The 19,565-nt window shown below is 54.7% G+C and overlaps 1 protein-coding gene across 6 annotated transcripts in view; it reads right to left on the reverse strand.

Moving 5' to 3' along the window:
- Positions 1-1,864: 1,864 nt before the first annotated feature.
- DAB2IP (DAB2 interacting protein) overlaps positions 1,865-19,565 on the reverse strand; it is a 188,667-nt gene continuing 170,966 nt past the window's right edge. For 5 of the 6 annotated variants that reach the window (XM_063081870.1, XM_063081869.1, XM_063081868.1 and 2 more), the window contains exons 10-16: positions 18,193-18,394; positions 16,165-16,343; positions 13,347-14,235; positions 12,510-12,662; positions 10,601-10,794; positions 5,762-5,849; positions 1,865-5,009 (exon numbers count right to left, since the gene is read on the reverse strand). In XM_063081870.1, coding sequence (XP_062937940.1) covers positions 4,842-5,009; positions 5,762-5,849; positions 10,601-10,794; positions 12,510-12,662; positions 13,347-14,235; positions 16,165-16,343; positions 18,193-18,394 — 1,873 coding nt within the window. In that variant the 3' untranslated portion in view covers positions 1,865-4,841. The remainder of the gene's footprint in view (positions 5,010-5,761; positions 5,850-10,600; positions 10,795-12,509; positions 12,663-13,346; positions 14,236-16,164; positions 16,344-18,192; positions 18,395-19,565) is intronic. The other variant, XM_063081871.1, reaches the window with a different exon arrangement.

The following is a 19,565-nucleotide window of genomic DNA, read 5'->3' on the forward strand; positions in this document are numbered from 1 at the left end:
TGTCACTTACGAGCGTTGTCCCAGCAGAGGGACAGTAGTCCCTGAGCATGAGGACTGGGGACAGCAGTAGAGGCTCCTTGGGGGAGGGGGGACATGGGTTTGACACTGAGGGGTGGGAGGTGAAGTCAGATTTTAGTGGGCTAGGGAAGAACGGAAGGTTGAAGATGCAGAGAGAGCAGGTCCCTATCGGCAGTCTACTTTTCAGAAGCTTGGCTGGAGAGAAGAAAAGAAGACATAGCCTGGAGCAGGTGGAGACGTGGCACTTGAAAATGTTGTGGGAAAGAGCGGAGGAGGCTGAAGGCTTAGGGGGATTAAGAGATCAGGAGGCAGAGGTGTAGGGACTGGCCAGGGGCTGCCTCAGGAACAGGTCGCCGCCTCTCCTGGGGCTTCTGGGGTTGGGGGAGCCAGGCCGGTGGTGGACCCAGGAAGGGTCAGGGGTCCCCTAGCATGGCAGGAGGCATGGCTCTCAGAGAAGGGAGGGCTGGCTGGAGGTCTGAGGACAGGTACAAGTTTGGATTAAACAGAGTGGAGAAAGAGGGAGGAAGGCCCAGCTGAGAATGGAGTGAACCCACAAGGCATGTGCACTGGGGTGATTTTAAGTTTTCCCCTGCAGTGCTCAGTTGCCTAGAGAGCATGGACCACTGGGTGGGCCCAGGGCTGATGTGGTCAGAGAATACTGCCAAGAGGCACTGAGGAGGGACAGCACAGTGTCCAGGCCTGGTAGGGAAGGCAGCAAGGACACAGCAGGCCTGGGAGTAAAGGGGCCCATCTGAGGATGGGGTGTTGGTTTAAGAGATGGTGAGGGCTTGACTGGGGGTGAGGGGGGGATGGGAGGGTGGCTGTGACTGGGGAGATCAGAGCTAATGATGCTTTTCTAGGAGGTTGGAGGTGAGCACAGCCAAGGGTGGACCCCCAGAAGTGGGGAATGGCTGACTGACATGGAGGGAGGGAGTCCTCACAGCCTACAGGTTGAGGCCTGAGGAGCCGGGTGCTGCATGGTGGCTGTGGCTGATGGTGGGGTAATAGGGGCAAGCACAGGAGCAGCTCTGGGGTCCTCCTGGGGAATGCTGGACATCTGGGGCCCAGATCTCTGGCTGGAACCAGAGGTACATATGCAGGTGACAAGACCTGTGGCTCCATCCAGCGATTTGACCAGACACATCCCTGCCCTCAGCAGAACCTTGGCCCGTGTCTGCATCAGTTTCTGAGGTGCTGGGGCTGGGCCTGGACTTGTCCCTCAGAGCCTGTCTCTCTATACATTCACCACAGAGATCACTGTCCATTGAAAGATGCTAAGCAGGCCCAGGGCTGCAAGGTCCTCTGTGCAGCAGGTGCAGCTGAAGGCGCATGGGGGGTGGTTTGTTCCAAACTAGAACCCTGGGTTGAGCCTTACAGCTGGGTCTGGCTTGGGAGAGCCCGGTCGGGCTTTCCAGGTGCTGAAAGCTTGGAAACGTTTAGTTCAGCTCAGCCACGATTTGCTGCGGGCCCTGGGCCAACCTCTTCCTCCTTAGAACAAGATTTCAGTGAAGGGAAAGTATTTACTACAGAGCCTGGCAGGAGCTGGTGTCAGCTCAGCACAGACCTCACTTCCAAACCCATCAGAGCCCGGGAGGGCCCTTAAGAGAACATCTGCTCTGGTGCAGAGAAACCCCAACCCGGAAGAGGGGGCAGTCCCAGAGCACCCAGTGAGCCAAGCTGGGCAGGAGACCACCACTACTGGCTTTAGGGGTCTCCTTGCCCACAACTGCCACAAGGGTGAAACAAATGCTGGGGTCCCTTTGGTAAAGTACACTATCATCCCAGGACCCACAGTCACTTCTGTAAAATCACTCAAGACACAGATAAATGGAGAGGCGAGGCAGGCTTAAAATAGCTAAATAAATCTTTAATATTTCTAATTGCAAATGTACAGAAATTGCACAGCCACACAGAGTCTTAGAACACCGACGACGCTCTCTGTACATTATTACACAGGTAATAGTCACAGCTGGAGGGAAGAGCTCCAGCCAAAACTCCAACATCTGCATTTTTTCCTTTTCACATACTTACAAAAGGGGGGCTGGGATGCGGTGCGGGGGCTGGGGTGACTTTGTGTCTGAGTGTGTAGAAAAGAGGGGCTGTTTCCCTGGACAGTCTGGCTCCCGCAGATGGATGGGGTGTGAGGGGGAGGTGTACCTCGGAGCAGGTGCTCGGGGGGGAGGGGTGAACATGGAGCTCTGGCCCCGGCCCCTCACCTCCCATTTCTGGGCAGTTGGAAAGCCTTCACTTACAGGGGGTTTGGCAGTTTCCTTCATCCTGAACATAAGTTGGTCAAAAAAAAAAAGTCAGCCTCCTGTGTTGGCAGAAAGGGGGCACTTTCTCCAGCAGAGGCTGGGTCTCGGTGATCAGGGACCCCGGAGCTTCAGTCTTTCCCTCCAGCACCCAGAAAGGAGCCCCTCCCCCCCCCTTTACTGGCCCATCAACCCACCCAGACAACATGCTGCAAAGCCAACAAATAAATGCCACAGTCAGAGAAAAAACACAAACACCCAGATCCCAAACTTCTTCCTCCTGCCGATACTGTCCTCTATATTAAAAAATAAAATAAAAACCATCGGGAGAGCAGCAGTCCCGGCCAGCCCTCGGCAGCACCAGGACTAAAGGACTATATACAACCGTTAGGTGAGATAGTTACATTACAGTCAAACACCAAGAACATTTACAAAAATTGTCATACTTGCAAGTAAGATAAAAATCTGTGAAGAGTCTGTACACTTTTACAGTTTTTGCACTAGGTAAATAAGGCTCTCGGGCTGAGAGCTCACACCCGGCGCCAAGGGCTGCCAGTGCCAGACACAGCGGTGGCTTCTGCACCCTCCTCCCGTCTAGGCCCTGGGACTCCCCTGTGCCCCCCAATATTGCTAAGAGGTGCTCGGGTCCGAGGTCGCTCTATGAGGCATCGGCAGGAGAGGGGTGGGGTGGGGAGGGCAGGGCTCGCTAGGCAGTGGGGGATCGAGACTGGACCAGGAGGACATGACCAGAGCCAGGCCCTGCCTGTATGGCCACCCTTCTCTGAAACTCGCAGGCGCAGGGGTGTGGACAGAGGAGTGGGGCAGGAAGGGGTGGTGCAGCGCTTCGGCCTCCACCTCCTTCCTTCCTGGGGTCTACAACCCTCGGCAGCCCCATCCTCTCTCCATCAGTACCTGCCTCTGGTCTAAATGAACTGTAGGGTTACTGCTAAAAGCCCCTTCCCAGAGCAGCTGCCATCACCTGTCCACGGGCCAGGAGAGGAGCAGTGTGGCTCTGGGCCACCCCTCCAGCACCAGCACTCTCTCTGGTGGGGCCTCTGTGGCACATTCCAGCCACAGGGGCAGAGGAGGTGGCTTGTGTGGTTCGCCCAGCCCCGGCTTTGCTGCCTGGTCAAAGACCCCAGCTCCTGCCCTAGGTTACCCAGGGCCAGGGCTTGGGATCTGTAGAGTGGGAACAGAGAGGAGCCAAGAGAGACCCAAGCTCCTGCCCATCTATGTCCCACAAGCGGGGGAAGGGGCAGATTAGCTACAGAACAGCCTAGAGCTGAGGAAAACCGGCCCCAGCTGCGGGTGTGCCCCTCCCCTGTCTGCAGCGCCTGGTCCTCGCTGGGGCCGGGAAGGGTGAGGAGGAGGCCGGCCGCACACACGGGGCCTGGTGCAGGCTGCTGCTGTCTCGGAGAGGGAGCAAGTCTAACATCCTCCAGGGCTGCTATTTCCCATGCAGTGCGCACGCTCAATTTAAAAGGCCCCTGTGTTCCAGCAAGCGAGCAAGCGGGCTTTTGTTTCTAATGCATACTGTGAAAGGAAAAAAAATCACAGTTATCCACCTTCTCAGGGCCTGCAGGCATCAGAATTTCTTTAAACCATCAATCAGAGAAGAGATCACCTTTCTCTCAGATCAGCACCAGCCGGCCACTCCCTACCAGACCACTGTGGCCTGGATGCACTAGGCCCCAGGAGAAGGCAGGGACAATGGAGAGCTCTCTGGTTGGCTCTGCCCAAATCTTTGGCGTCTGCGAGCCCCAGAGCACCAGCCTGGGCCGTGTGGCAGTGTGGGGGGCTAGGATCCTCCCCACAGGTATGAGAGCCCGGAAGAAAAAGCTACGATCTTCACTGGGTCCATTTGGTAATACAACAAAGGAAGGGAAGGAGGTGGAAGGTGGGCGGTCTGGGACAGGTACAGGGGAAGGGGGGATGAATCCTCAGTTCCTCACAGCCAGGAAGGGTCCCCGACAGGCCACATGCAATGGCGGGTGCTCAGGGTGACGACACGCAGGGGACATCAAACTCCTGCCTCTGTGTCCTCCCACCATCCCCCTGCCTGCCAATAAACTCGTCAGGTTCCAGGTCCCACAAGGTAGGGCCTGGCAGCCAGGGAGTCCTGGGCCCCGAGGAGGTGCGGGAAAGCCACAGGAGCAGGTCCCCAGCCCTTTCATCGTCCCCTCTCCAGGCAGCTCCCTCCCTGGCGAGGGTGGGGTACATGCACTTCCCAGGTCAAGGAGGAAAAGGTGACGCACACCAAATTCAATAATCCACAGACATGTTTGTGGCAGGCCCCTGCTTCCACCAGCCCGTCCCCACTCCCAGCGTGCAGTCTCTTCTGCCTGCACCGAACACGCTTCCCAGGCGAAGGGGGGTGGCGGCTGCGGACCCCGCCTCACGCTGCATCAGTCTCTCGCGGCGCCCTCTGTGGCCCGCCTCCTGCACGGCGGGCGGAGGGGAGGGGAGGTGTGCCTCGGGCTCCTGCCACCCACGCTGGGGCTGCGACTGTGGGGCGCCTCCCCCGCCGAGACCCTGCCCTTGGCCACCACAGCGCCCCTCTCCTCGGGCAGGTTAACAATTGCTGCTGTTCCTGAACTCGCCGTTCTCGGTAATCTGCAATTTGGTGGGGTTGGTGGGGGAGATGCCGTTACGGGCTTGCATGCTGTACCTCTCTTTCAGCTGCGTCAGGGCACTCATGAGGCGGGCATTGGCGGCGTCCAGGGAGGCGATGCGTTTCTCCTGTGGACAAGGAGGGTATCAGTGGGGGTCAGAGGACGGGGTCCTGGGCCTAAGGGAGGATCCGGACACAGCAGGTGTAAAGGGCGGGAAAGACACCAGGCTGCAGGCAGCTCACACAACGGGGAACTGGCCTTGGCACCATCATGTACCCAGACATCATCTACTTCTCATCCCACACAGCAGCCCTGGTGTGTTGTCTATGAGCTGTCCAAGGCCCTGAGGGAAGGCCCCTCCCTCATGTGTGCATGTGTGACACACAGAGGTCACAGCTCCTAGTCTGTGCAGTTCACAGTCTAAGCAAGGTGTGACCCATTTCAAGGCAGGTGAGAGGGAAGGGGCACAGTCTGAGGGAAGGAAGCTGGGGCCAGGGTCCCTTTCCTGTCTCCCTCAGAACAGCTTGGAAGCCACAGCTCTGACAAGAGCCCTGCTGCTCCCTCCACCCAGCTTGCGTCCCCCACACCCCTCCTAGTAGCTTCTACTCTCTTATGAACATCCCTGCTGAAAGACAATAGCCACCAAGTGCCGGGCCCGGCAGGGGAGGAGCTGCCCCTCCCCTTTCACAGCCTGCCCTAGTAAGCTTGTGGCCCACTGAGACCACAGGTCTGACTTCTCAGAACAGAGATCCTGGTCTCTCATTTCTCCTCAGCTTCTGAAGTGAGGCATGACTAAGGATGTAAAGAAGCCATAATCACCCCCCCCCCATCCCAGGTCCTCTAACCCCTGGGGCAGACCAAAGGGCCAGTGATGCCCACCTGGGCATCGATGATCTTCTGTTTAGAGTCCACAGCCGCTTGCATCTCTGCGTGGTCCTTCTTCAGCTCCTCCTCCACCGACATCAACCTGCAACCAGAGGCAGGAATAGTCAGGGGGACGCTAAAGGGAGCAGATGGGGGGTGTGGCCTGTGGGAACCAGAAGAGCCTATCCTTAGGTCACACTTGCCTGGACAGAGGCCCTCCAGCTGCCCCCAGCGACTGCTGCGGCTGGGCCTGCCCCTTCCCAACCTGCACACTCCACCCCCAGACCTGTTCCCAGGGGCTTTTGGGGGAAGCCCCTGATATTCTTCCAGGAGCCAAAGTGGGTGGGAGTGGGTGTCGGCCCTTCACAACTGCCCAGAGCTAGGCAGGTGGTGCTGTGTCATAGGTGGTTCTATGCCATAGGACCTGTGGCACACGTGGGAAGACGACAGCCCTGAAATGCTCTAGACCTTTCTCCACTCTCCACCCTCATATTCACTGAGGCTGTGCGGATTCTGTGCGGGGGACTTGAGGTACTGCAATGAATGAAGTCTAGTCCTTTCCCTCAAGGAGTTCCCGAGGCAACAGGGACGCAGGGACGTAGACAAGTAACTGCACCCTGCATAGCTCGTGGGAAGCTCGGGCCTGTGGAACAGATAGCAGGGAGCACTACCTCTCCTGGAGAGTGGGCTGGGGGCTTCATACGTTGGAACTAGACATCTGAAGGACAGGTCTGCGGTGGAGTAGCAGGCAGACAAGCTGCGGGGTGGGCAGGGTGCGCCATCTGCCGAAACTCTGAGGTCAGGCAGTCCTGGCCCTGTCACTGACTGTGCCTTCCTGGAAGCCCTCGTGGTCTCACCTTACTGGTCTCTGGGGCTCTATCACTGCTTTCTCTCCCACTTTTCCACTCGCACACTCCCTGGGTCTGCCTGTCTGCTCCAGGATGCAAGGGCTTGGCAGGGCTCTGGCCTTGGCCTCAGCCCTCGCTCTATGCATTCTTCTCAGAGGGGCTCATCTGCCCCCAAGCCTTCACTTCCGTCCCTGCCCCCCAACTTCTCCAGCCCAGGGGCAAGCTCTCGCCCATTCATGGCAGATGCACAGGGAGGTGGGCAGAGCCGCACAGGGACAGCACAGGTTGCCCTGAGGGGCCAAAGGAATAATGGGTCAGGCAGCACTGCCCAGGAGAAAGGGGTGTGGGCTGGGACAAGGGGTTCCCATTACAGGAAGGTAAGACACTGAGAAAAACCAGGGTGGCATCAATTAAGGGACATTACATTGGAAGGAAGACTGGATTTACCCTCCTGCCTTAAAAACAAACGAACTAGAAATATCACAAATAACACAAAGGTTTTCAGACACTGAGTAGGCACAGGGAGTTCAGGAAGGTCAAGGTGTAGAATTTGCGGGGCAGAGCATCAGAGAAGGAAAATGAGGAGAGAAATTCCACACATCTCCCAAGGGGTGTCCTCTTGAGTCTTTGGATGAATACTGATCTGCATGCAGGTGAGAAAATTACCAGGTTAGGCAAGTACCATTGGAAAGGAGTACACAAAACAATTCCAGGAATACTCCATGTTTCTACTGGCCAGAGTGGGCATCAAGTAGAATCCCTAGAAGGAAACTGCCTCAACAGAGGGGCCAAATTAGGCCAGGCCTAATTTAGGCTCTGTAGGACCCACCCTAACAGAGCTTAAAAGTAAACCTCAAAAGGATTAAACTAATTACAAGTAACCTCATTGTATCCCAGAACAAAGCCCAAAAGTATTTAAACAAACACAAATACATCTAGCACCCAACTATGTAAAATTGACAATGGCTGGCATCTAACCAAAAGTTACCAAGTGTGCAAAGAAAATAAAACCCATAACAAAGAGGAAAATTAATCAGTAAAAACGGACTCAAATGTCACAGACGATTCAAGGACATTAGAACAACTATTATAAACACATTCTACATGTTCAAGAGAACAAAAGTATGAGCATGATGTGAAGAAAAATGGATGGGATTTAAACCAAAATGAAATTCTAGAGATGGAAAATACAATATCTGAAATGAAAAAATACTGGATAAGATTAACAGCAGATCAGACACTGAAGAAGAAATGATTAGCAAACTTAAGGACATAGTATAGGAATTATCTAACATAACACACAGGAAAAATCAAAAAAGAAAACAACAGAGCACTTGAGATGTGGGACAATATAAAGCGACATAAAGTTAAGTGTGACAGAAGTCCCAGAAAAAGAAATGGGGAGGTAGAACTATATACCTACAAATCCAAGAGTTTAACAAACCCAAGAAACACGAAGAAAACCACATCAAGGCACATCATAACCAAATTGTTGACAATTGGCGATGAAAAAAAAATTTCTTAGAAATAGCCAGAGAGAAAAGATACATTAAGTACAGAGGAATAAAGATAATGACATTATCTTTGTTATTACAGCCTGAGGGTGAGGGCCAAATCCAACCCACTGTCTGTTTTTATAAATAGCCATATCACACAAATAGTTCTGCTATAACAGTAAAGTTGAATAATTTTAGCAGAGACCATATGGCCTACAAAGCCTAAAATACTTACTATCTACCCCTTTATGGAAAGTTTGTCAACACCTGCCCTAGAGCAGCAAAGAAATAATGGAATCATTAAAATACTTAGTCCAAAAAAAAGGCAGGGAAAAAAAGGAAAAACAGATGGTACAAATAGGAAACAAACAGCAAGATAATAGGTAATTATATCAATAATTACATTAAATGTAAATGGTCTAAAAACTCCAATTAAAAGGCAGAACCTGTTAGATTAGATAAAAAGCAACACCCAACAATAAAGTGCCTGTAAAAGAAACTCACCTTGTATATACAGATGGGTGCTATGGTCTGAATGTCTGTGTCCCCCCAAATTCATATGTTGAAACCCATCCCCCAAGATAATGATATTTAGAGGTGTAGATTTTGGGAGATGATTAGGTCATGAGGGCTTGGCCCTCATGAATGGGATTAGTGCCCTTATAAAAGAGGCCTGAGGGAGCTTGTTCATGCCACCACCCATGAGGACACAGCAACCAGGCACCATCTACAAAGCAGGGAGCCCTCACCAGACAGAATCTGCTGGCACCCTGAACCTAAACTTCCCAGCCCCCAGAACTGTGAACAATAAATTTCTATTTTTTATAAATTATGCTGTCTAAGGTATTTTGTTATAGTGGCATGAAGGGACTAAGACAATAGGTTAAAAGTATTAAAGATGGGAAAAGACATACCATACTAACGCTAATCAAAAAAAAGTTGGGGTGACTATATTAAATCAGACAAGGCAGATTTCAGAGGAAGAAATATGAGGGATAAAGAAAGTGATTTTGTAATAATAAAGAGATCAGTTCATCAACAGCACATCACAATCCTAAATGTGTAAGCACCTGAGAATAGCATTTCAGTATACATGAAATAAAAACCAATAGAAATGAAAGAAGTAGACAACTCCATAATTATGATTAGACACTTCTATATCTTTTTCTCAATAATTGATAAAATAAGTAAGGGGCAAACAAGTAAACCAGAAAACAGTAAGAATACAGAAGTCTCAAACAACATTATTAACCAACTGACATTACATTAGGGAGGAATTATAGCAGGATTGGATAGGAGAAACATTAAGCAAGCCACTGAATTCAAGAGAGCACACACCTATCACAGAATAGACATAATGAGGTGGCAGCGGTTGAAATACTGAAAAAAATGTTTGTTCCCGGAACCACATGCATTATTTCAGCCAAGAGCAGAGTTGAAGGTCAAGTGAACTGTTGCTGTCTAGTGATCCAGGTATGGTTCATGTGAACCATTTTAGAATGTGCAAAATCTTGAGTAAAGAAAACAAACAGTAGTCAGGAGCAGAGAAACAGGTGATCTGAACAGTAGGAATTGGGGGAAGGTTTATGGACAAAGCATAAGGCCAGGTGGGGGACTGTCTTGGCTACTGCACATGCTCAATTTGTCCAGATGATGGGGTCTTAGACCACGCAAATAAACGAGCTATACATCCACACCATCTCTCCTCTTGTACCTGCTATTACTGTCATAAGGAAATAAACTCTAGGACTGGGACCCTGTGGGTTGGCCCCAATGCTACACCTTGACTGTACTCCCCACCTGCTGACACCAAGGAAGGTATGTCCACCCTAACCACAGGCATAGAGGGAGGAGCAGGGAGTCAAAACAGGGCCTGACAGAAGCCTTCAATAAGGATGAGAGTCAGCATTCAAACCAACTGTCCTCCCAGAAACCCATCCTGGATTCCAGGCACCTTCAAACTCAATATATCCAAAACTCCTCTCCCCCCAACCCGAACTGCTCCTCTCCCACAGTTCCCCATCTCAGTAACTGGCCCCTGACACACCCACACCCTGCTGCTCTGGGTAGAAACCTGGAGGCTATTCTGTGTCCTTCCTCACCCTAACCTCCCACCTTCACCTCCTGAATGTGACTTTCATTTCCACTTTTCCTGCCCCGAATTGGGTCCTGTCTTTCTTGGCATACTCAAACCGGCTTCTCATCTCCCCAAGGGAGCTCATTCCTTACAGGGCCCCAGTCCTCTGGGAGCTGGCCTTGGCTGGTCTGGCCTCACTCCTGCCATCCCCAACTCTGCATTCCACCACCAACTAAGGCCACCTCCTACCTCCAGGCCTTGTGCTCCCACTGTCCCCATGGCTAGGGACACTCTCGATATTCAGCTCATCCTGCAGCTGCTGATCAGCCACCCCAGACCAGAGCCCTCCTCCAGGCTCACCCCCACCTGAGGATCCTTCAGAGCAGTGGACAGTCTGCCCCATCTGTGGGGTGGGGCCAACACAGGCCCTCACCTGCTGATGATGCCCTTCATCTGGATGTCCTTGTCCTCCTGCTGCCGCCGCAGCCGCTCCTCACCCTCCTCTAGCCGCGCCTGGTACTCCAGCACCAGCTTCTGCGTCGTCTCTTCCTGGCACTTGAACAGGGTCTCATACTCCTCCAGCTTCTTGGTGGAGATGCGCAGCTTGTCCTGCAGCACTGCCAGGTCCTGCCAGGAGGCCACCACACCGGGACAGAGAGAGCAGCCTTGTCAGCCAAGCCAGAGTGCAGGGTGGGAGGAAGCCAGACTCAGAGGCCCCAGCGGCTATGACCCACCCATGTCACATAGCCAGGAGGTGCCCAAAGTCCAGCCAGTGGGGAATACAGTGAGACTCAGCCTGTTCCCCACCTGCGGGTCTCTCCATTTGAAGCTCCCCAGCCTGACCTGTATGGCTAGAAGAAGATGAACACTCAAATCTCAACAGTAAGGGTTCATCTAGAGCCTCTTTTAATAACCAAAGGTTAAAACCCTTGGATATATGAAGGATGCCTGACAGCGACCTAAGAGGTGGGTGCTCTGCAGGAGGGGAAATTGAGACCCAAACAAGGTGACCAAATCACATGGAGAGTTACTGACCAATAGGGTAAGATCCTAGCCTCCCAGCCTCTATCTGACCCTAAAGCAGCCATGGCAGTGGCTATGGAGGTGGTGTGGGAAAATGGGAGAGAGAAAAGGGCAGAGGCAGAGTGAACGAGGCTCTCTGTATCTGACTCAGCCCAGCACGGCACCCAGACTTCAGGGAGAAGGATGTTTAAGAGGCTGGGAAGCTGTGCAGGCTGCACGGAGTGGCCAGACACCTCCATGCAGGAACGAGGCAGGGTCATCAGGAGGGGCCAGACCTGGGAGAACACAGGGGCAAAGGGGGGCAGGGACCCTTGGGGGGTGGGGGGGACGGGCCTCCTGGCTCCCCAGCCAAATGCTGGCTCATGGAGCACTGTGTCTCCTGGTCCCCTTGGCATATTATGGTGAAAGCAGGTGGATGCAGCAGGCCAAGGGGACAGCAAAGGGTGGCGGGATGCAGCATGGAGATGGACCTTGCCCAGGCCAGGGAGCAGGAGCTCTGCCACCCTGACCTGTGTGTGCCCTGGCTTAAGAGGCTGCTACAGGCCTCCCTGGGGTCCAGAGGAGAGTGGGGAAGTGCCTGCAGTTCTGGGGGCCTCACACTGGGTCCTCCGTCTACCTAGGCTTTGGCTTCCAGGCGGAGATAAGAACTACCCACGTATACAGGGCAGCTGTCACAACAACTGAGAGATGTTGAAAGACAGTCAAAGCACCACCTGTCGTATCAAATGCTAGATGTGTGTGGAGTTCGGATTTTTAAGAACCAACCTTTTTCCCCTGGGGGGAAGAAAACACCCCGATGGCAATCTGACCCCACCCCTTGCCCTGGTAACTCTATTTCTTTCCCAGGCCCTTGTACAGGCACAAACACTGTGGAGGGGGCCTGGTTGGGGTTGCTCTCCCTGCTGTCTTGGGGAGCTGTGCCTCTGCCTCCTCATTGATGAGGCTCCCCCGGGGGTCTCTATGCATCTTTTTGCACCCCCAGCCCTCAAGCCCCAGGTTCTCAGAAGCTCAGCAATCTCAGTCAATGAGGGTAAAGGAGGAGTCCAATCGCTGGGTCCCAGGAGTCTGGATCCAGTACAATGCCAGCTGATTCTAAAGTGCAGCCTATACAGGAAACCACAGCTCTGTGCTAAGTCCCTCTTGCTGCTCTTCTTCCAGATTCCACTGACTGCCGTCCTCATGTGGGACAAGCAGTAGAAAATGTCTGGCCATTTGCAGGAACAAGCAGCACCCCCTCAATGAGGGCTCTCAGGGAGAGATACCTGCCAGCCGCTGGAAAGCAGCCCCTCCCTACCCGACCTACCAGGGTCCAGCTTTACCTTTTCTGCTTGGCTGAGCTCCTCCTTACTCCTTAGCCTATCCCTGTGGGGGGGGTCTGGGCCCAGGCCCTCGTCTTCTAACAACTGCGCGTTCATGGTCAAGAGCCAAGCAGCCGTGCGGTCCAGGGCATTGGGGCTCACAGGTGAAGGGCCCTACAATGAAACACAGCTGTGAGGAGCTGGTGGGAGGTGGCGGGAGGAGGGAGGGGTGGAGAGTGGCACCAGCAGCCACAGGGACCAGTGGCTCAGAGGCATGGCAGGAATAGAGGGGACCTCCAGTGACTGACAGGGAAAGCGGCCAAGGTGGCCAGCTAAGAGCAAGCCTGCCATCGGGGGCGCCTGGCAGGCAGAGGCGAAGGGTGGACAGCTGACCCAAAGCACATCCACTGCGTGGACTGCCTGCAGCCCTCAGGTGACAGGGAACACCTGTCCTCCCCACAGCTGTTCCTGGAGGCCAGCTCAGCCTTCAAAAGCATTTTAGGGAGGGGAGTGTGGAGGCAGAGTGGGGCCAGATCGACTCCCACTCTTGGCTGGGGCATTAAGAGGCTTGAACTGGAAATGTATGGAACCTCCCTCTACTCCCTGAGCCCAGTCTGGTCTTGGGGGAATGGCACAGGGGCCTGGAGTTCCCTATGGCCACAGTGCCCCTGGTTCAGAGGATTCAAGCAGGAGCCAGGGGTCCCAGATGGTGGGATGGGGCTGACGCAGCATTGTTCAGCATGAGATGGCAGCTTGGTGCAGGTAGAGGTGGAATGACCGAGAGGAGGAGTGTGACATGGCCCGACAGCCCCACTGGGCCCCAAAGCCCAGTCCTGCCCCCCGACCAGCAGCACTGACCTGCTTGTGCACGGCCCGTGGCTTCAGCTCTGGGCTGTCCCCCTTAGAGGAGGAGGACTGCTGCCGCAGCCGGGCACCAGGGCCAGCCCAGTCAGGCGAAGCTGATGCCAGGGTCCCGCTCGAGGGCCGTGGGTACTGCAGGGTGCTCAGCAGAGTGGGAGGTGTCCGGCCACGGGGGGCAGGAGGTGGCGGTGGGGGTGGGGGTGGTGGCTGGTCAATCCTCCGCTGGGGGCCAGCACTGTTCTGCCGTGGCACCGTGGGCTGTCCGCCCTTTTCAGTCAGTGACATCTGCCGCCGCGCCAGCTCGCCGGGCCGCCTTGCCAGCTCCTCTGCAGCGCTGCTGAAACTTCCCAGCTTGGCAGCGGCCGCCAACTCCTCACTGTTGCTGTGGGAGCTCAGGGAGCTGTGGCCCTCAGAGCCCGAGTCGCCGAGACCACGGGGTGACAGTGGCAGGCCAGCCGCCATCTGGTACACGGGGTTCTGGAAGGAGAGTGGCGCCAGCAGTGGGGGCCGGCCTGGCGCGCCCTCAGAGGTGCCCGGCGTGGTCGGTGTCTGGCCTGCACGCCGCACAGTGGCCAGCCCTGCCAGGCTCGCTGGAGCTGCCCGGGCAGGCCACCCAGCCACCAGCTGTGTTGCAGATGCCTGTCCTTCGGTGGGGAGGACGTCGGGGCCCACCGGAGAGCCCGCCTCCCCGTCCAGCGTGCGGGTGTCCTGGAGGTCCACCATGGACAGGCTTTTGCCACCGTTGGCCATCTGAAGGTCAGGCTCGTTGGCTTCTGAGTAACTCGAGCTGCGGGCAGGTGAGGGCTGGACCCCGGAGGACCTTGTGACAAAAAACAAGTCCTTGTTTTCGGGGGTTGGAGACGGTAACCGGGTGAAATCTATCAGACTGCAGGGAGACAAGCACACACAGGGAAAGAAGGGGAAGAGAAGAACTGTGAGTGCAGCCACGGCGGGTCCAAACCGACAGCACCCGCCAACCTGCTGGAGCCCGGCAGCCCAATGCGCTGGGTGGACAGAAGTGGGAGAGTCCCAGGACCAGTACCCCAGGCGGCTGCTCCTGCACAGAACCTCTGCTCTAGAGGCCAGCACTGCCAGTTCCAGGCCGGGCTGCTTGGCAGGCCCTTTCCCTGCTCAGCAGCATCTCAGGACAATGGGAGCTGGGGCCTGGCGTGCTCTGAGCTAAAACCAAACCCGCAATCCAAAGGCTCTCTGCTACCCACAGGTCCTGCATTGAGAACACCAACTTCAAAGTCACTGGGGCTCTCTCTGCTTCTTCCCTCTGGTTCCTAATCTGACTGATAACCAAAGTGCGGGCCTGGTGAAACCTCCCCTGCCCAGCCTCCTGCTGCCTCTCCCTTGTGTGACTGGCAGGCGGGGGCTGGTGTTCCTGGCAAAAACAAGGAATCAGGAGGATCGGTGCAGGGCATGACTCAGGTGGGAGGGTCTACACACCCCGGGCCACCTCCTCACTCTATGTGTGTCACAGCCTCTTCCTGGCCCCTCCTGGTGGCCGGCTCCTTGGAAGAAAGTGCAACTGTGGTGGGGCCTGGGTCAGCTTTGGAGGGAAGAATGTGTGTGTTGGGGGGGGTGGGTGAACAGGGCTCAGAATGGGCTGGAGGCAGGAAGGACTTGGGGGCCTTGACAAGGGCTCAGAATGGGGAGCAGGGCTGGCTCTGCACAGGCAGAGGAAGCGCGCTGAGCCTGAGGAAGGACAGCTGCTGGCTGTTGGGCCACAGCACTCATGGCTGGGAAGAGCTGCACAGGGGTGGCAAGAGGGAGCAGGGAGAACTCGAGACCATGCTGCACACCCAGGTCAGGTCTCCTCAGAACCCAGATGCCTGGCCACTTCTCAACCCCTCAGGTGTGTCTCCACCTGAACTCTTGCCTTGCGACTCTGCTCTGCCCCACACTCAGGCTAAACGTACAGACCTCTTCTCAGAGGGAGCTGGCATCACGGACTCTGCACCTCCGGCTTCCCCCTAGGCAATCCCTCCCCCCATTTTTGGTCTCTATCCTTCCCCTGGAAAAGCCTGCCACAGCCACCAGTGCAGAACAAGACACACTCCCACCTCTGCTACTCCATCCTCATCCTCATGGCGGGTCTAAGAAGGGCCTCCGGCGGGAGAAGGCAGGGGAGGAGCGGAGCACACGGTTCAACGTCAACTCCAAGTTTCTTAAAGAGAGGTCCCCATTTTGACTTAAGCATTCAAGAACATGGTGCTTCCCAGTCTGCCATGTATTTTGTTTACACTGAGTGGACCACGTCCTGGGGTGAGGGCTCAGAGTGAGGACTGGGTCTCAGCATCTCTCTCTGATGTCTGGGGCTCCCAGCCTCAAAGCCTGGTAGAGTCACCCAAACACCTGTTGAAAACACACACTCCATGGGGCCACTTCTGGAGATTCTGATTCAGGCCCGGGAAATACCAGGAGAACAGGTATTCCTAATAAACACCAGGTAAAATGGAAATGCTGGAGGAGTTTGGGACAGTAATTTTTCTTCAACACATCATGTGTCTTTCCCCAGGCCTTTGCTTGTACTTGTCCTTCTACCTGGAATGCTTTTTCCACCAATGTAAATGCTACTTTTCCTAAAATGATCAAAAACTATAGCACTACCTCCTCCAGGAAGCCTTCCTTGATTTTACCGAAATGCACGTTCCACACTTAAGGCCTGCACAACACACTTCAAATCCCCCCAAGCTGGTCTTACAAATACTTGTGTAGGCATCCTCTTCCCCATTTGAGGATGGGGAAGATGGTCTGTGCCTAGTGTGCATGCACACCTATTACACCCTACAGGCCTGGCGGCTCTTACCCAGAGAGATCGTTCTCAATCACCATCTTCTGTAGCCCTGCCGAGATGCTGCTGCTGCCGGAGCCTGGCGTGGAGGCCAGGTCGTTGGTCCCCGCGAGCTGCCCACTGCCTGGGGTGCTCAGTGCTGTGTGGACATCCCTCAGGATCCGAGGCAGGGGTCCCAGTTTGGACACAATGCTCTGCACAGACACATCAAGAGGCAGCATTGAGCTGCTGGGGCCACTGGGGAGGCTAAGTGTGCTGTAGCTACTGTAGTTCAAAATTACTGTGGAGCCTGTCAGGAATGCAGATCCCTACCCCGCAGTCAGTTCAGAAGGTCTGGGAGGGACACCCAGGAACCTTTAAGTCTACATCTTTCCCCAGCTCCCCAGATATTTCTGGGGCAGGAATACAAGGCCCACAGGGAGATTCTGATCTGGTCCAAGCCTCTCATCCTAGTTTACTGTGCCCCAGTGCTCCCGCAGAGAGAAAAGCCCATGTGAACTCCCATAATTTCCCATACCTACACCTCTCCATCCAAGAGGCTTCTGTGACAGCCCCCTTGCACACCACTAATTCCACAGGATAGGCTGGGTTCTGACCCACTTGGATTCCTGAGCCCCAGCAGAGATGGTCCAGGCACACAGCAGGCACCACTGAGTGCTGGTCAGGAGAGGGCAGCGCCTGGGCCCATCTGAACCTCGCTGTTGTGGTTTAGACGTGGTTCTGAGGATTCTGAACCCTGGGCTGAGCTAAGGCAGAGGGACAATGCCTTCACCTGTTTATGCACGAACTTCTGAAGAGGACTTTGTGCAAAAACGAAGTGTGAAAACTCATGCAGACAACAGAGCACAGACTTGAGAAGCAAACAGCTTTGTTTCAAATCCTCGTTGCACCCTTTTGCCTATGTGACAATGCTAACCCCCTTCTGTCCTTCCTGCCAGGTTGTGCAGACATGGGGGGCAGTGACCAGCACAGGGGCCCAGGAACTAGTGGCAGTGAGTGACTGGCGTTGGCTACAGTGTGGGCTCTACCTTGGCAGAAGGTAGGGGCTGGGCCCTCATTTCCATTTGCCCCTCCTGTGTCTCGTACAACCAAAGGCAAGTGGGTATGATGAGCAAAACTGATTGCCTTTGACTGCAGCAGCATCTGTTTTTAGTAAAAAGCTGGGACTATCTATCTATCAATAGGGGACTGGTGAAATATACTATGCTCATATGACAGGATAATCTGTGGCTGTTGAAAAGGCCACAGCAATGGTGCAGTATGTACTGATGTGGAAAGATGCCTGCAGCAGAGTGGGTAAGAAACACACATGGCGATGTACACAGTAAGATCTCACTTTAAAACAAACTTAAAAGAAAAGAACTCTGTGTTTAAGCCTGCACATGCGTGTACTTATACATGCACAAAATTGGATGTGTCTAAAGGCTGCACACCAGAGTGCTCTGAGTGGTTACTAGGGAATGGGATCAGAAGGCAGGATGGGCTTTCCAGATCGGTTTCAGCACTAATTACTTTTGTAAGGTGGTCCCTTGGAGCCCTGGAAAGCAACAGATAATCGGGAAGTGGTTCCTGGCAGGCCCAGCCGTTAATGCCAAGAACCTGCTCACTGTGTGGGCTGAGGGCTCATTCCATGTGACTGCAGCAATGTCAGAGGTGTCTAGGGAATAACCTTGTCAACTGACAGTCAGGGGCAATTCTAGAAAGGCTTGCAACTTCCTTCCTGAGAAGTGGAGGTACAGGGTCTTCAGTGGATTTAAGGAGTGGCTTCAAAATCCAGAGCAGGATGCTTTCCATGAAGCAGCTAAGTCTGGGCTCTGGGCAGGAGCTCATCCCTAAGCCCCAGTATCCAGAGTAGGGCTGCCCCAGCAGGTGCTGGTGAGTGACCACAACACCCGCCCGCAGAGAAAGTGGATCCTAGAGATGTCAGGTGTGTTCTGACAAGGCCTGGCAGGCTCCTGATCACGCTGTACAGGCCAACCCGGACCTCCATCGTTACTCTGGATGGAAGGAGGAGCCCAGCTCTCAGCCCCCTGCGACAGGCACCTGCTCCAGCTGGCTGATAGCTTCCCAGAGCAGCGAGTGTAGGCTGGAGAGCTCGCGGCCCAGGTCGATGTAGCCCTCAAAGCCAGCAGTGTTGGAGATGGTCTCAGGGTTGGAGATCTCCAGCAGGAAGCGCTGCATGTTGGTCCACTCGTGCTCCAGAAACTGGTTCATGAAGGACATGTACTCCTCCTTGCTGCCAAACCTGGGAAGAGGGAGCAGATAGGTGAGCACCCTGTCCCGGAGCTCCCCTGCTCTAAGACATCCCCACCTCCTCAGCTCCCATCCTGCCTTACCCACGGTGGCTGGCTCCCACCCCACTCCCCACATCAGCTGAGTCTTCTCCGACCCAGGTCACCAGGCCTATCCTTCCTCAGAGCTAAGGCTGGTAACCCTTTTCTGGACCTTTTATCACAAAACCTGGAATGTTCCATATCCCCATGTATACTACCCATTACAGTCTCCTTCCTCTTTCCTCCGAGTCTCACTGCCCTGGCACGTAAACAATTCTCAAACCTGTGCTCAGCCCAGGCCTCTCCCCTGAGCTTTCAGATACATACAACCACGGGTGCCTTCCCTGGGAGCCCCTCGTCCACAATCTAGCCAAGTCTGTAGACATCACCGTCACCCTAACCCATGCCCTCTCCTCCAGGCTCCATCCCAGATGCCGGAGCCAGAAGCCTGGAGGCTGTCAGGTCCTCCCTCTTCCTCATCCTCTAATGGCAAGGCCTGCTGACCTTATCTTCTGGTCACCCCAACCTTGTCCCCTGCAGCCACTGCCTTCTGCACCATTCGTTCCCTCCCCAACACAACACTTCTGCCATTTTTGCTGGAACCATGGCTGTGCTCTCCTCCTGGGTCTCCAGGCCACCAGTCCCACTCCCTCCAACCCATCTGTCCCACTGCTGTCAGGATGATCTTTCAGGATCTGGAACAGACAAGGGCCATCCTCTTCCTCGTGCAAAACCCTCTGATGGCTCACACTGCCCTGCCTGGCCTTCTGGTCCCTGCTGTCCTCTTGGGTCTGGTCTCCAGCTTCTCTGGCCTGGTACTCGATCATTTAGGAGTGGTGTAGCATGTGGCCCTCCCCAGCATGCCCAGCCTCTGCCTCAGCTGCCCTCAGGGCCCTCCTAGAAGACTGATAACTGACCCCGTCACTGCTCTGCTGCTTGCTTAACATGGCTCCTCAGCTAACGTGCTGAGCTCCGCGAGGGCTGGGACCAAGGTTGGTTCACCTTGTATCCCGGGACGGGGCTCACTCCACACCTTGTGAATGAATGATGGTGGGATGGCCAAGCCCTTCCACTTTCACCTGCTTGCTCTGAGGATGCAGCCAAAACACCAGAAGAGCAAAGACACCCCAGCAGCACTGATCC

The sequence above is a fragment of the Cynocephalus volans genome, chromosome 17, assembly GCF_027409185.1.
Source record: "Cynocephalus volans isolate mCynVol1 chromosome 17, mCynVol1.pri, whole genome shotgun sequence".
In the NCBI taxonomy this organism is placed as follows: Eukaryota; Metazoa; Chordata; class Mammalia; order Dermoptera; family Cynocephalidae; genus Cynocephalus; species Cynocephalus volans.